Source organism: Dicentrarchus labrax, unplaced genomic scaffold, assembly GCF_905237075.1.
Source record: "Dicentrarchus labrax unplaced genomic scaffold, dlabrax2021, whole genome shotgun sequence".
Taxonomy (NCBI): Eukaryota; Metazoa; Chordata; class Actinopteri; family Moronidae; genus Dicentrarchus; species Dicentrarchus labrax.
In genome coordinates this window covers 5,426,104-5,438,700 of record NW_026136710.1, presented here as the reverse complement: position 1 = coordinate 5,438,700, position 12,597 = coordinate 5,426,104, and the positions used below count along the sequence as shown (strand labels likewise).

The following is a 12,597-nucleotide window of genomic DNA, read 5'->3' as shown; positions in this document are numbered from 1 at the left end:
AACAATCTGAAAACTGCTGAAAATGTTTTGACTCTTAAGTAAAACTTAAAACAGTATTTTCACAATGAAGTATTGGTGCTTTTACTCTTGTAAAACCTCCTCCACAGTGATTCCAGTACACATATAGGAGAGGTCAACAGGAGACATCCAGTGTTGTGTTAGCTTAATGGAGAGTTTGTTCTATCTTGTATCAGCAGTCAATAGAGGGCAGTGTATTTGCAAACATTACTCAGTAATCTCTTTATATTAGTGAGCACACATAGTGGTTTTGATTAAGATTTCTTTTATTACAAAATGTTACAAAACTAGGTAAAAATGTATTGGAGCACTGAGAAATAACTAAAAGTAATCATAATTTAAATAGATAAATACAGATGTCCAGGACACAGCTGCACTGATGCAAAACAAATACAGAAACAAAAGTGGATAATTTGACCTTTGACCCTCAGGGGGTTTTGATTCAGCTGTCAAAGGGATGACGTAATGCTAAAAGTGACCCTGCCACAGGTACTGTTACATTATCAAGAATTTGACAGTAATCCAACATGAAAAGTAAATGAAGCTGTTGGGGAAGAGTGAAAATCACAGACGATTTGTGCGATGATTGTGTCACGTCATAGCCGGCCATCATGGTGCGTACAATCTCTGGCATTATTCACTTCATGGGAGATGTCTGGAAATGTTGGGGGGGTGTTCGGTGGCTAATTCTCCTGGCAAGAACCTGCAGGGGAGAAGAGTGACAAGAGTTACGACAATGCATTGCCTACTGCCCACAGGTTTATGGTAGTGATTGTAACACTGAAATCAGTTCTATACCATTTGACCATACTTTTATATCATTGTATCCACTGTAACTGAGGGGAATTTGCAAATGAAAGATTGTTGGTTTAAGATTTTCATAGCTGGAGCTTCATGATCTGAAGTCCCAAAATTTAATAATTGACCATAATGTAATAAAACCAAATGTGATAAAGCTCATAACATAATAAAAATCTCCAACGTGGAGTTTCTTGGTCAGGATTCCATGTGGCGATGCCTGATATGCAAATAGGAGAGTAAAACTGAATGAATACATTTGCCCTTAAATTTAAAAACAAAGTTAATAAAGATATAATTGCATGAATTAATGTGCATTAAAACTGTAATCTGATTTTATAGACATGAATTAAAATGAAAAAAGAAAACAAGCTTGGTTTGATAGACACCTTTACTGTTCTTTATACTGTACATCCTACTTTTTATTCATCAGTTTCACTGGAATAAGCAGTCACTATTAAGTACTGGGCAGGGTGTCAATCAAAGGCCATGCCCTGAGTGACCTCCAAGGCCGCTGCACAACTGGGCATGTGCAAGAGGCTGCAAGTTTGTGCTGCAGTCAGCACTTTCACAGGGACTTGAAAGTTTGTTGACAGAGGCAAAAAAAGAAAATCCTTATAAAATAATCATTTGTTGCACCCGCTTTTATTAAAATGTGTAAATTGTAACCTCATGTACCGCTGACTTCAATAATAAATGGTGCACAGAGATGTGATTTTAAAGATGTTGATCAAACCAGGATTGTTTTAGCAGCACGTCTCTGTAGGAATGGGAATGTCGGTCCACTTTGGTCCAGGTTCCGGATTGAAATATCCACTACTGGATGGATTGCCATTGCCAAGATTTTGTACAGACGTTCATGGTTCCCAGCTGACTTGACTTTCCCTCCAGGACCACTTTGAGGATGACATTTCTGGTATTGAGTCAAACTGTCTTGTCAAGCTACTAGATTGAATGCCATGAAATTTAGTAGAGACTTCGTGTTTCCCTCAGGGTGAACTGTAATAACTCTGGCGATCACATCATCAGGTCAAACTATTAAAAAAATATCCAATACTATGGTTTATGACCAAATACCTGCAAAACCAACAACATTCCCATCAGCCTCAGCTGTACTTTGTGTTTAGTGCTAATTAGTGAATGTCAGCGTGCTCATTTTGGGCTTGTTGTTAGTATGCCAAGGTTAGCATTTAGTCCATAGTGCCGCAGCGGTTAAGTACGGCTGCTAGCGTGGCTGTAGACTCTTGTTAGCTAATCACTAATGTCTTAATTACGTTAGAAATTCACTTATAGTTTGATCAAATTTGAAAAGTATCATTAAACTTATATCATAGCCAAAAAGGTTATTACGTTACAGACCCAAGATTTTATTATGTTATTTGATTTTTATTCATATGGGCTGTAATACCTTTTATTTTATTACATTATGGACAATTGTTACATTTGGGCTTTTATACGGTCTCTGATCTTTAATAAGAAGTTCAAGTGGTCCTGAGCTAAAAATTGGATTTTCCCTCCTCTAAGTGCTCTTTTCACTCACATGTGCCGAGGCGCTCCTCCAGGAAGCCAATCTGCTCGCTGAGGGAGTCGATGCGGTCCAGTTGCTGGAAGGAGTGGGACAGTAAGGTGGTTTTCTCCGACAAGCCCTCGTCCAGCGACAGTGGGAAATAGCTGCTGAAGGGGGCCAACACCAACTGCAACTTCTGCACCGAGGGAGAAAGAGGAGAGGAAATGAGGGAAAAGAGAAAATTGCTCCAGAAAAAAAGAGACTATTACTCACCTCTTAAACAAAAAAAATCAATGTGACCTAATTATACTTAAACAGCTAATCTTCATTTACCCTTTCTGCTGCTTTCACTAAACACAAGTTCACGGGTTCTAATAAAACCCATACAAATTTTAAAAAGCCACTGTAGGTCTGGTATTTCAAAGAATCTTTCATTTGTGGATTTTATATCATACCACCATACAAGGACCACAGGTGTTCCTGGTGTGCGAGGCAGGGAGGTATCAGTGTAGGTGGCTTTTATTTGGGTTTGAACATGTGTACATGTGTTTTTTCTCATGTACCTTTTCCAGGAGTTCTACTCTGTTCCTCAGGCTCTGTACCTCCTCCGTCACATTCTCCACCACCTCGAACCTTCCACCTGTGGAAACCAGACAAATGCACACATATATATCAGAGGATGGTGACGAACTAAGTGAAGAGGGGTGGAGAGAAGGGTTAAGGCACAGATCAAAGAATTGGGTTTAAACCTCTCCCTCAGATCTAAAGTTTATATCTTAGAAGATTCTCTCGAGCAGCCTGCCCTCATCAGTCCCTCTTCTTGAATGATTCATGGCCACAGCGTCGTCTCCAAACTACAAACCAGGAAGAGGATGGCAGAGCTGTGGGGAGGCCGGGGGAATTTAGGGCACGGAGGGGGAATCATGGATATGGGAACGGCCGGAAAAAGCCGACACACAATCTGAAAGAGAGGTCACCAGAAATAGACGAGCGCTCATTCATCCCTCTTGTGAAAAAGCATCGGTTACGGGGGAAGTGCCCGCTTGGCTCCACCCGAGGGGAATGTCCCTGGAGCAGGCAGGACCCAGATCGGGATGCAAAAAGTAGGGACCCCCTGCTTTCTGGCAGACATACCCAGAGCGGCTCAATGTCTCCCAGATGTGGTCCATTATCGAGACAAGAATGAGTTGAGAAACAGGGTGAGGAGGAGGAAGAGAGGAGAGGGGAGGAAAAGGAAGGGGGGGGGCGATCTGGCGATGACCCCCAGCAGACAGGGTTGATGGAGCTGGAATGAGAACACAAGTGTTGGCCAAGAGCACAGTGAAAAAAGAGTCATGGAAGGGGAAAAAAGGAGTGAGATGGAGATGTAGTCCAACACTCCTCCACAGCAGCCTGGAAGAGAGTCGGAGCGAGGGTCTACTTTTCGAGCATTTAAACCTGTGTGATCTTCACAAACATCCCTCTGACGTGTGCATATGAACAGATAATGGAATGCAGTCTCAAGCAAAACATCTCTGCTGGCCTTGCATTTTTGCATCCGAGAGCTTGAGCGGTGAAACTCAACACGCTCCCACAAATAATCCCTCCGTCGCTCTCACCATGTAGACAGATCTGTCATATTTTGGCTTTTCATCCACGTTTCTTTGTGTGTTTTTCTGTCTTTTTGATGACTCGGCGATACTTGTAAAGACTCTTGTGTGGAGTCGTGGGAGTGAATGGTCTCATTTTAGCGGAGGGGTTCCATTTCGTGTGAATTTGGTCTTTCTTCTCGACAGAAATGCTGATAAATCGGAGGGAGTTTGGAGCAGAGCCTGAGAAATTTGGCAATCTCACATATACATAGAGCTATTTCTTTTTCTGACAGTGGGACAGGAGACAGTATCCCCTTTAGATTTACAGTTTTGTGACTCACAAAAAAATCCCCATAGGTGGAAACATTTGGGAGAATTCAGAAAAGGGAGGTCTTCTTTAAGGTCTCATGTTGCATGAATTCCCAAAAAAGCAATAACGCTGACACAGAAAAGGAATGTTGTGGGGTCAACTACTATGTCTGCAGACATGGAGGGGGGTTGTATTATTTTGTTGCTACGATACAGGAAGCACACACAAACGAAAATCGACTTTTTCATGGTAAGAGACAACATTGCAACATTTTTTTAAGCGAACTAATGGAGTGTGCGGGATAAAAATATGTCTGTATTAGCATGGGAGTTCTATTAGACTCAGATGTTTGCTATACTCACAGGACTCAAAGGAGTAAACCGAGTCATTATCAAAGACCAACTGGTCCCAGTCTCACCGCACGGGGCCAGACCACAAGACATCTATCTGGAGTCGGCACCAGTCGCAGTGCATTATTACTCACGGTACGAGTTGAGAGTGGCATAGCGCGTACCAAAAGTAATAATGGACCGCGAAGCTGGCTATGCTCTTTTCTTCTGTTCTCCAGACACTTTGCTGCTGCAAGACACAAAATTATACCATGTGAATGCACGCACACTCCTGTGCTGCTCATTTACCCGCATCTGTGTGACCACCCACTGTTGCCTGGCTGGTCTGGGTGGGAGGAGGAGGATTGGTAGGAGGAGGAGGAGGAGGAGGAGGAGGAGGAAGGCTTTGACAGGAACGGCCGTCTCCGGCAAGCTTGAAGCCTCCTCTGCACGCACATCGATAGCTGCCAGCTGTGTTCACGCACTCCTGGGCGCATGGCCGCTGCTCGCTACACTCATCCACATCTGACAGACAGGAAGGACAAAGAAAAAGGTCTATATGTGTGTGTATGCTCGCAGAGACTTGTGTGGCTGTGCAGGTAGATGTGTGCGTGTGTTTACCTGTTTGGCATTGGGGCCCCGTCCAGCCAAGCGGACAGGCACACTGGTTGGGTCTTAAGCAGGTACCTCCATTCACACAGGGTTGTCCACACACCGCTGCAAGAGACACATTTACAGGAATTCTTCAACATTTGGGGAAATGCACCTTTCTTGCCAAGAGTTAGACGAGTCATGTCTGTGTGCTAAATGTGAAGCTACAGCCAGGAGACGGTTAGCTTAGCTTAGTCTAGCATAGGGACCAGCGGCAAGGGGAAACAGCTAACCTAAAATCTGCCTACCCGCGCCATAAAGCTCTCTAATTCAGTCATTAAATCTACTTTGTTTGATCTGTGGAAAATGTGCCCGATGCACATTAATTTGCTTTCTTGCTGAGAGATGAGGGGATAAGTACCACTATCTGAAAGCTAATAGGAAGCTACAGCCAGGAGACAGTTAGTTTATCCTAGGATAAAGACTGGAAACACATTATATCTCATTGGTTTATGGTGTACAAAATCCAAAGCGTAAAAGCGACAATTTGTAGTTTTATGGAGTGTATGTGCGGGACTACTTCTTGGCTGGAAACCGTGACTTCCTGAAGAAGAAATAGTCCAGCACATAACCGCCATTAACCCATAACTTGTTTTGGTTTTACATGGATGCATTGTATAGATAATAACCTTTAGACAGAAGCTGTTTCCCTCTGCTTCTAGTGTTTATGCTAAGCAAAGCTAAGTCTCTTGGCTGTCACTTCATGTTTACCACACAGGGATGAGGGACAAGAACATGAATATGCATGTTTTCCAAAATAAACTATCACTTTTCCACTTTTCCTCACAATAGATGCAGGTAATGCAGGTACGGCTCAACACATAAACCCCTCCCTCCTCCCTCCAGGTTACCTTGGTTGCAGTTGTGAGAGTGAAATCTCTGCCAGCCTGGGCAGCACTCTGGGTAGAATTGCGAAGGAGGTGCTGCTCTGGTCACCTGCCGGTACGCCACTGAGTACACAGTCCTGTGGAGACAAAACACAGGGTTTTCCTGGTCATAATGCTGTCATCGCCCGCGCGTGTGTGTGTGTGTGTGGTTGAGCCCGTCCAGCCTTTTCCATGTTCTGTCAAACCGAGAGAAAGCTGATGAGAGAATGGGAATTTTGTGGAATATTGAAACCGCGGACCACTGACGTCCAAGAGTGTGTCAGAGATGAGATAGGGATGGAGGGAGGGAGAAAGGGGCAGGAGAAGAGATGCAAAGTCAGATCTAAATTCTGAGATCTCGCTGCAGCCTGCTGAGACTCTGGTATGTTTGCTTTGCAAGAGATACAAGGTGGTAAACTGAGGCAAGGGCTAAAAACAAAAAGCAATGAGAGATGGGTTTTCGGAAAACAAAAAAATGTAATCAAAGTCAGGGGAATCACCAAGGGCTGAGAAGCCTGTAATTGTCTGAGGCCTGCCCACATAATGAGCACGAGAATGAAAAAGAAAGAAAGTGAATTTTGGTGGTGAGGGAAGAGTTAAAGGAAAAGATTAAAACGGAGGGAATGTAAGGGGGGACTCGAAAGCATCGGAGCTGGAGAGAGAGATCGAGAGTGCGTAAGTATGGGGGGGAGACGCAGTCCAAAATAAACATGACCGCGGTCTCTGTGGGCAGGCAGTTCATTTCCCGTAGTTACACAAAGTACTCGATATTTATATTCCACCCAAATATGTGCCACCATGACCCAATTCTGTGTAAAACATGTGTGTGTGTGTGTGTGTGTGTGTGTGTGTGTGGAGAATGTCTATTTAAGCTATTTACGTCGAACCCTTTCCCTTCCTAAACATGTCGAGCATTGTTTACCTCTTCATTAAATAAACATTTTGTGGCGGCTTAATTAGAACACGTTTCTGACACTGCTGTGACCCGAGTCCTGATATAAATCCCTGAGCTGTGCAGTTCAGCTCGGGTTCGCACCCCCCCCAAAAAAACCAAAAGCCGGCGACGTCCAGATTTCGTTGTTATTCGCTGAGGAGCGTGTTGTTGTGCGCCGGCAGACTCACTTGTATGTGCTGCAGAGGCGATGCCCCTGACACAGGGTGATGTAGGGCTTGTGCACCGGCTGGACGTATGACTCTGTTGCCATGACAACGCTGTGACGGAGGTCTCGGCCACACACCCTCCTCCTGCAAAAAAAAGGAAGACAGGCGATTGGACATTAAAACTTGAAATGCAGACTTTTGGCTTCAAAGAGCGTCAGCACCGGAAGCTCTGCTAGTTTTAGATGAGAAGTTTAAGTACTTAGCCCTGAGTGGCTCCCATCTGGTTCAGAAAGCTTGAAAAACTCCAGATTTGAGCCTCATGCTTTCTGTTTGTCACCAAAAGTTGGCGTGCAGCCTAATTGCTCCTGACTGACCCGTGTGATTACTCCTGAATGTGTCAGAGTCGAGAGTTGCTCTTTGACCTCTTATGGCTCCGTTTGACCTTTTAGTTTGGCTTTCAGTTTATTTTGGTCTTTGTGCAAATCAACTGAAAATGACAAGATGAGCCTGCAGACTCCCCCCTAATGCTGTGCGCCTAATAGCCTGGGACAGAAGGGTAGAGCTTCGGCCCCTCGAGAGCGCACTCCTAAATGTTTAAATGTCATTCGACCAATTTGTATACATTCACGGTGGGCAGGAATGTCGAAGAGGTCGCTAAAACAAACAGGTCTGACTGACAGCTGAAGGGCGAGATCTGTGCTCCACTGAGGGACCACGCTGACCAATCGACAGACCGTAATAAACACAGGAAGAGCATTAAGTGAGCTGTTACCCGTGGTGAGCGAAGAACTGCGGCGTGCCCATCACGTGAAGGATGAAAAGGGAGGAGGAAAGAAGCAGGGTTTGGTACATTGTCTTCCTCTTTCCCACGTTTCCCTCGCTCGGTCTCTCACACTCTTCTCTGTGCCAGTCGGGAGGGGAGGAGGAGAGGGGGAGGGAAGGGTGGGGGTCGTGGATTGTAGCCAAAGTCCTCCTCACGCTGAATGTGTACGTTTTCCTCCAGGAGGACGACTCCAGCTATCTGGAACAGAGGGGAGATTTGATATAATTATGCATTAAAACAGAGATTCGGCACTGTTACTGAGCAATATGGGTCTGTAAAAAGGAGAGATTGTTAAAATATCAGCCAACAAATTAATTATATGATAGTTGTGGGGGACATTTTTATTGGGTCATTTTCATAAAAGATAATGAAATGTTTATTATTAACATTCAACAACAACTATTATTTTTGTAGTCCCCCAGTGAGTGACTGTAAAGGTCAGAAAGCATTTATAGGTACAATAAGTCTAAAGCGTTTTTATGACCAGCAGTAAAGGCAAACTTATGTATTGCCTGTGCTTTAAACTCTAGGGTTGATTTGAATCTGCGAGCAAATCTCAAGTGTACACGCTCGACAATTTATACGAAGTTAATGTTCCCTGCAGCACCTTTTTAAGAGACGTCGGATTGGAAACAGTGCATAACTTGTTGCTAGGCAGATGCCTGGATGCGTCCATGGGCCTGACAAGTGTGAAGTGAAGCCAGCCTGTGTGTTCTCTGGCTGAACTTCTGACCTCACAGAACCACATAGAGCCCACACAAGCACACACACAGCCCTATATATAAGCATCTATGCATTGTGCATTCATTTACTGCATACAGTCTGGATTTCCTGTGGACAAAGCAGGTTGAACTAGCTCTCAGCTGCACCTAAACTCTGACACTATAAGACAAAGGACAGGGCAAAAGGACCAAGAACTCTCCCTTCACAGAAATGTTCACTTATCCCTTCACACTATTTTGGATTATTACATACTGCACAGGATTAAAAGAAGGCCTGAGCCATCCGTTTGTAAGGAAGAAAGGTGCAGCAGTTCCAGAGTGCACGGCAGTCAGCTTAGACCTGCTCCTGCTGCGATGCTATGTATTTTAACAGACCAGATACTAAACCCTTGGGAAATCTCTAACAGGGCGTTAAAGCCAGCCGGGTTTGATGGCAGGTTACAGGACTGTAGCCTGCGAGAGAGCCTTCACTTATCCTGGAGGTGACTCTTTAAGCCTCGGTCCACAGCTTGCATGTCTCTCTGATCCCCCCGCTGGCTTGATGCCCGGAGACAGGACACGCACATCTGAAGCCTGTGTTTCATTCACAAATCACGGCAGCGAGTGTGACTCGCAGCGCAGCAGGGGGCCACTTTGAAGAGAACGAGGAAGGTGCTGCAGGGCAAAATGCATGTCCAGAAAGTTTACTAGTTTGGTGTGGTATAGCAGTGTCCCTGTGACTGGATAATGGCTTATTATTAGGGAAGGATGTTAAAATATTTAAGATTCATCCTTTTGGCTGCTTACAGCACATTACCAACGTGTACATAAGTGATGTAAAAGCCTCTCTGCAAAGATGGAAGTGGTAGAAAGCTCAATTATGGAAGCAAGACTTACATTTCCTAAAGATTATTATAAATGTATCCCATTGTAGTTTTGCAAAAAGCAGCAATTTGAATAAAATACAACTGATACAAAATGATGCAGCTGCACACGTGTGATCACAAGGCTCAGACCACGTGTTTGTATCTGCATCTGCTGTGTTTTTGTGTGTAATTTTCAAACCGTATTAAGTTCTGACCTACTGACACATTAGGAGCAACTGCAGCACATTTCTTAACATTCGCCAAGAGAGGGCGCTGTTTTACAGCACTGTACAGCTCCGGAGAGCAACATCCTTCAATCAGAGCACCATCTCTGGAATAATAACTCATACAGACACACACGCGCACATGCACAAGCACGCAGAGTTACACGCATTGAACGGATGACTCCACAAATAAAGAAACAAACGCAAAGAAAACCCCGCATTCCCCGCACCGAACGAGCGCGCACGCACAAGCCAATATCAAGGGCGCATGCATGGATCAAAAAATAATCACAAACCGTGCAATGAGCTATCAGCTTTCCTAAAATAAATCAACCCCCCCGACAAAAAAAAAAAAAACCACACACACAGCTGCAGGAACTGAAGAGGAACGCCCGCGTCTGGAACAAAAGTAAGTCCCGTTATATTCCGCTGGTGAGTTCAAAGTCCAGTGATAAAAAACTCCGCTACTAGTCAGGTTTCTCCTCAGACAGACTGTCAGAGAGCATGGGGGGTGATGGTAGGACCTCCTCCCACTCCTCCAGCTGGGTGTCCCGGAGCTCAGACTGCCTGCGCTGGGTTACCGTGAGTGACGTCACTGCAAGGCTATCAACTACACACACTTCATTCTTCATTCATAACCTACTGATACAAGCTGGCTCATGGGTAAAAAAAAAAAAAGACCCTGTTCTGGTGTCTGAAGGTGGCAGCTATGATAATTAAAGGACACTTTTTCTCAAGTTTGTCTTAAAATAATATTCAGGTGCCTGTATGGGTGCTGCAGTCATACTCCTGTCCATACTGTGATCACTAAGAGATACCTTCCTCATGTGGTTCCAAAATCTGAGGCTACAGCGGAAGGATTTTAACACTAAGTGGGGAATTTTGTACTACAAAAGACTGCAACTTTGGAAGGATTTCCTCTGGACTATGTGCACAGAAGGAGGACTGTGGATTCTTGTCCCCCATCACTTACACGCATTCATTCCTAAGGAGCTCATAATGGCCAGCATGGACAAGAAGAATTATTACAGCACGCAAAACCAGTGTCAGTATTCATTTAATCTACACCTGACGATTTACTCAAAACTACTATTAAAAATAGTGAACCTGTCCTTTAATTCGCTGTAAAAAGGAAAACAGCAGGAAGTTATAAGGAAAACAAAAATGTTGATTGAGGTCCAGTTTTCCAGTCTAGTGAATTCTAAATCATTCAGCCGAGTGGCTTTCGCAAAAAGAATAACTAAATCAAATAATAAAAATAATTATATAACATTTTAGACATATAAAACCTCACTGAATGTCCAAAAGAAACAAATGTTTTAACTTGAAATCATAGTAATGATGAGCTTTAATTGTTTTTTTTTCCTTTTTCTGTCAACACTATTGTGCCAAACCCTTTCCTCTGAAGCTATCTCCTATATAAGATCAATGTTTGACCTGCCTAACATGGTGAATAAAGATAATATTAGGACATAGATGAATTATTCCTGTACTACCTATGCTAAATGACCATTATTCCCATTAAGTAATTATTAGATAAGGGCCTTGAACCCTATATTTTATTGTCAATTTACAGATTTTTAGTAGTATAGTTCCCAAAATGAAAGGAGCTGTAATACATTCTTCCACTGTAGCCTCCATGTTAAAGTGTAATAGGTCATATATATATATATATATGTCTGACTGTACTGTACATGCACTCTCAATGCATGCAAATTAAACCAACTCTGTATTATCCATACACTATTTATTACAGCATGTCCACTTCTTGTCTGTATAGTTATAGATGATCACATTTTCTTACGTTTGGTAAAGCTTGTTATCTTTGTTTGGCTCTATGACTGCATTTAAATCTGTATAAGTATACTGAGAGCTACGCCATTTGCCAATAAAGTGGATTTTGACCTTATTTGGAATTTTTGAAAAATGAAAATAAAACGAAATATCAGTTTAAAAACACACACACAGTTGCACAGGAAGGTAAACACAGGCCTTTTTTTTTTTTAAATGTGTAAAAAAAAAAAAAAAACTTACCCTCGCAGTATGGGGTCATCAGGTGCGTGTGCGCGCGCAAACTGAGCGGCGGCCATGGGCACGAGCCGCCGGTCCGGTGCATTAGAGGAGTCTTCCATGGTGCCAGTTTCTTTTAAAGCTGGGGTTGGTGGTTTTCAAATAAAAAACCTTGTGCGGTCAACTCGAGGTGCTCACTGTGAGTCGACTGGCGACAAATGAAATGTCTAAAGGCGTTTTTCAGTTGCTTTTTATGCTGGGCTTCCTGTGGAACGCAGGAATTGGATGGACAATCCCAAACCGGAATTCCTGTGTGTGTTTGCCGCTGATAAAACCCCTCTCCTGCACAAACACTCTCCATCCTGCTCAAACCGCTTCGCGAATCTGATTTTGAAGCATTTTTCTGTCCCCATTGTGGCGCAGACATCTTGAAGGGGGCAAGAGCCTTCAGCCTTCTCACCCCGTGGCCTTCTGCTGCCTTTACAGTCCAGAGGAAAACACAGGAATCACCAGTACTGGAATGGTTCTTTGTATTTACTGAAGCTTACATTCAGGTTTAATGTAACACCACTTGCTGGCATTTGAAATGTGTTAGCTGGTGGCACATTGGGAGCTCATATAGGCTCATGTTTACAGTGGTTAAGGTCACTGTGAGATCAAATCTGGCAAATTGCAGCTTGTTAAGGCCAAACTGTTGCACGATAAGAATGAAGTTTTCCTCCTTCCGCTGGTGTGCTTCTGTTGTAGCTCAGTGCAAGCTCAGTGAGAGGAAAGGTAAAGACTTATCTAGTGTAAATTTTGACCCTCCTCTTCACACCATTT

General features: G+C 43.7%; 1 protein-coding gene across 1 annotated transcript; it reads right to left on the bottom strand.

The window, feature by feature from the left end:
- Nucleotides 1-266: 266 nt before the first annotated feature.
- Nucleotides 267-12,009, bottom strand: egfl7 (EGF-like-domain, multiple 7). Its single transcript, XM_051411737.1, has 9 exons — nucleotides 11,800-12,009; nucleotides 7,924-8,172; nucleotides 7,173-7,295; nucleotides 6,036-6,148; nucleotides 5,155-5,250; nucleotides 4,843-5,058; nucleotides 2,887-2,963; nucleotides 2,357-2,519; nucleotides 267-721 (listed from the first exon to the last, which is right to left on the bottom strand). The coding sequence occupies exons 2-9, from the start codon at nucleotides 8,001-8,003 to the stop codon at nucleotides 702-704; spliced, it is 888 nt and encodes a 295-aa protein (XP_051267697.1). The 5' UTR covers nucleotides 8,004-8,172; nucleotides 11,800-12,009; the 3' UTR covers nucleotides 267-701.
- Between the last annotated feature and the right edge of the window lie 588 nt (nucleotides 12,010-12,597).

What these genes read in the sequence shown, in the direction of transcription:
- egfl7 (XM_051411737.1), bottom strand. Translation starts at nt 8,003, where the DNA reads ATGTACCAAACCCTGCTTCTTTCCTCCTCCCTTTTCATCCTTCACGTG. An exon ending in CTCTCACAACTGCAACCAAG is followed by an intron (nt 5,251 to 6,035) that starts GTAACCTGGAGG and finishes TGTCTCTTGCAG; the next exon opens with CGGTGTGTGGACAACCCTGT. An exon ending in GAGTAGAACTCCTGGAAAAG is followed by an intron (nt 2,520 to 2,886) that starts GTACATGAGAAA and finishes CCCTCGGTGCAG; the next exon opens with AAGTTGCAGTTGGTGTTGGC.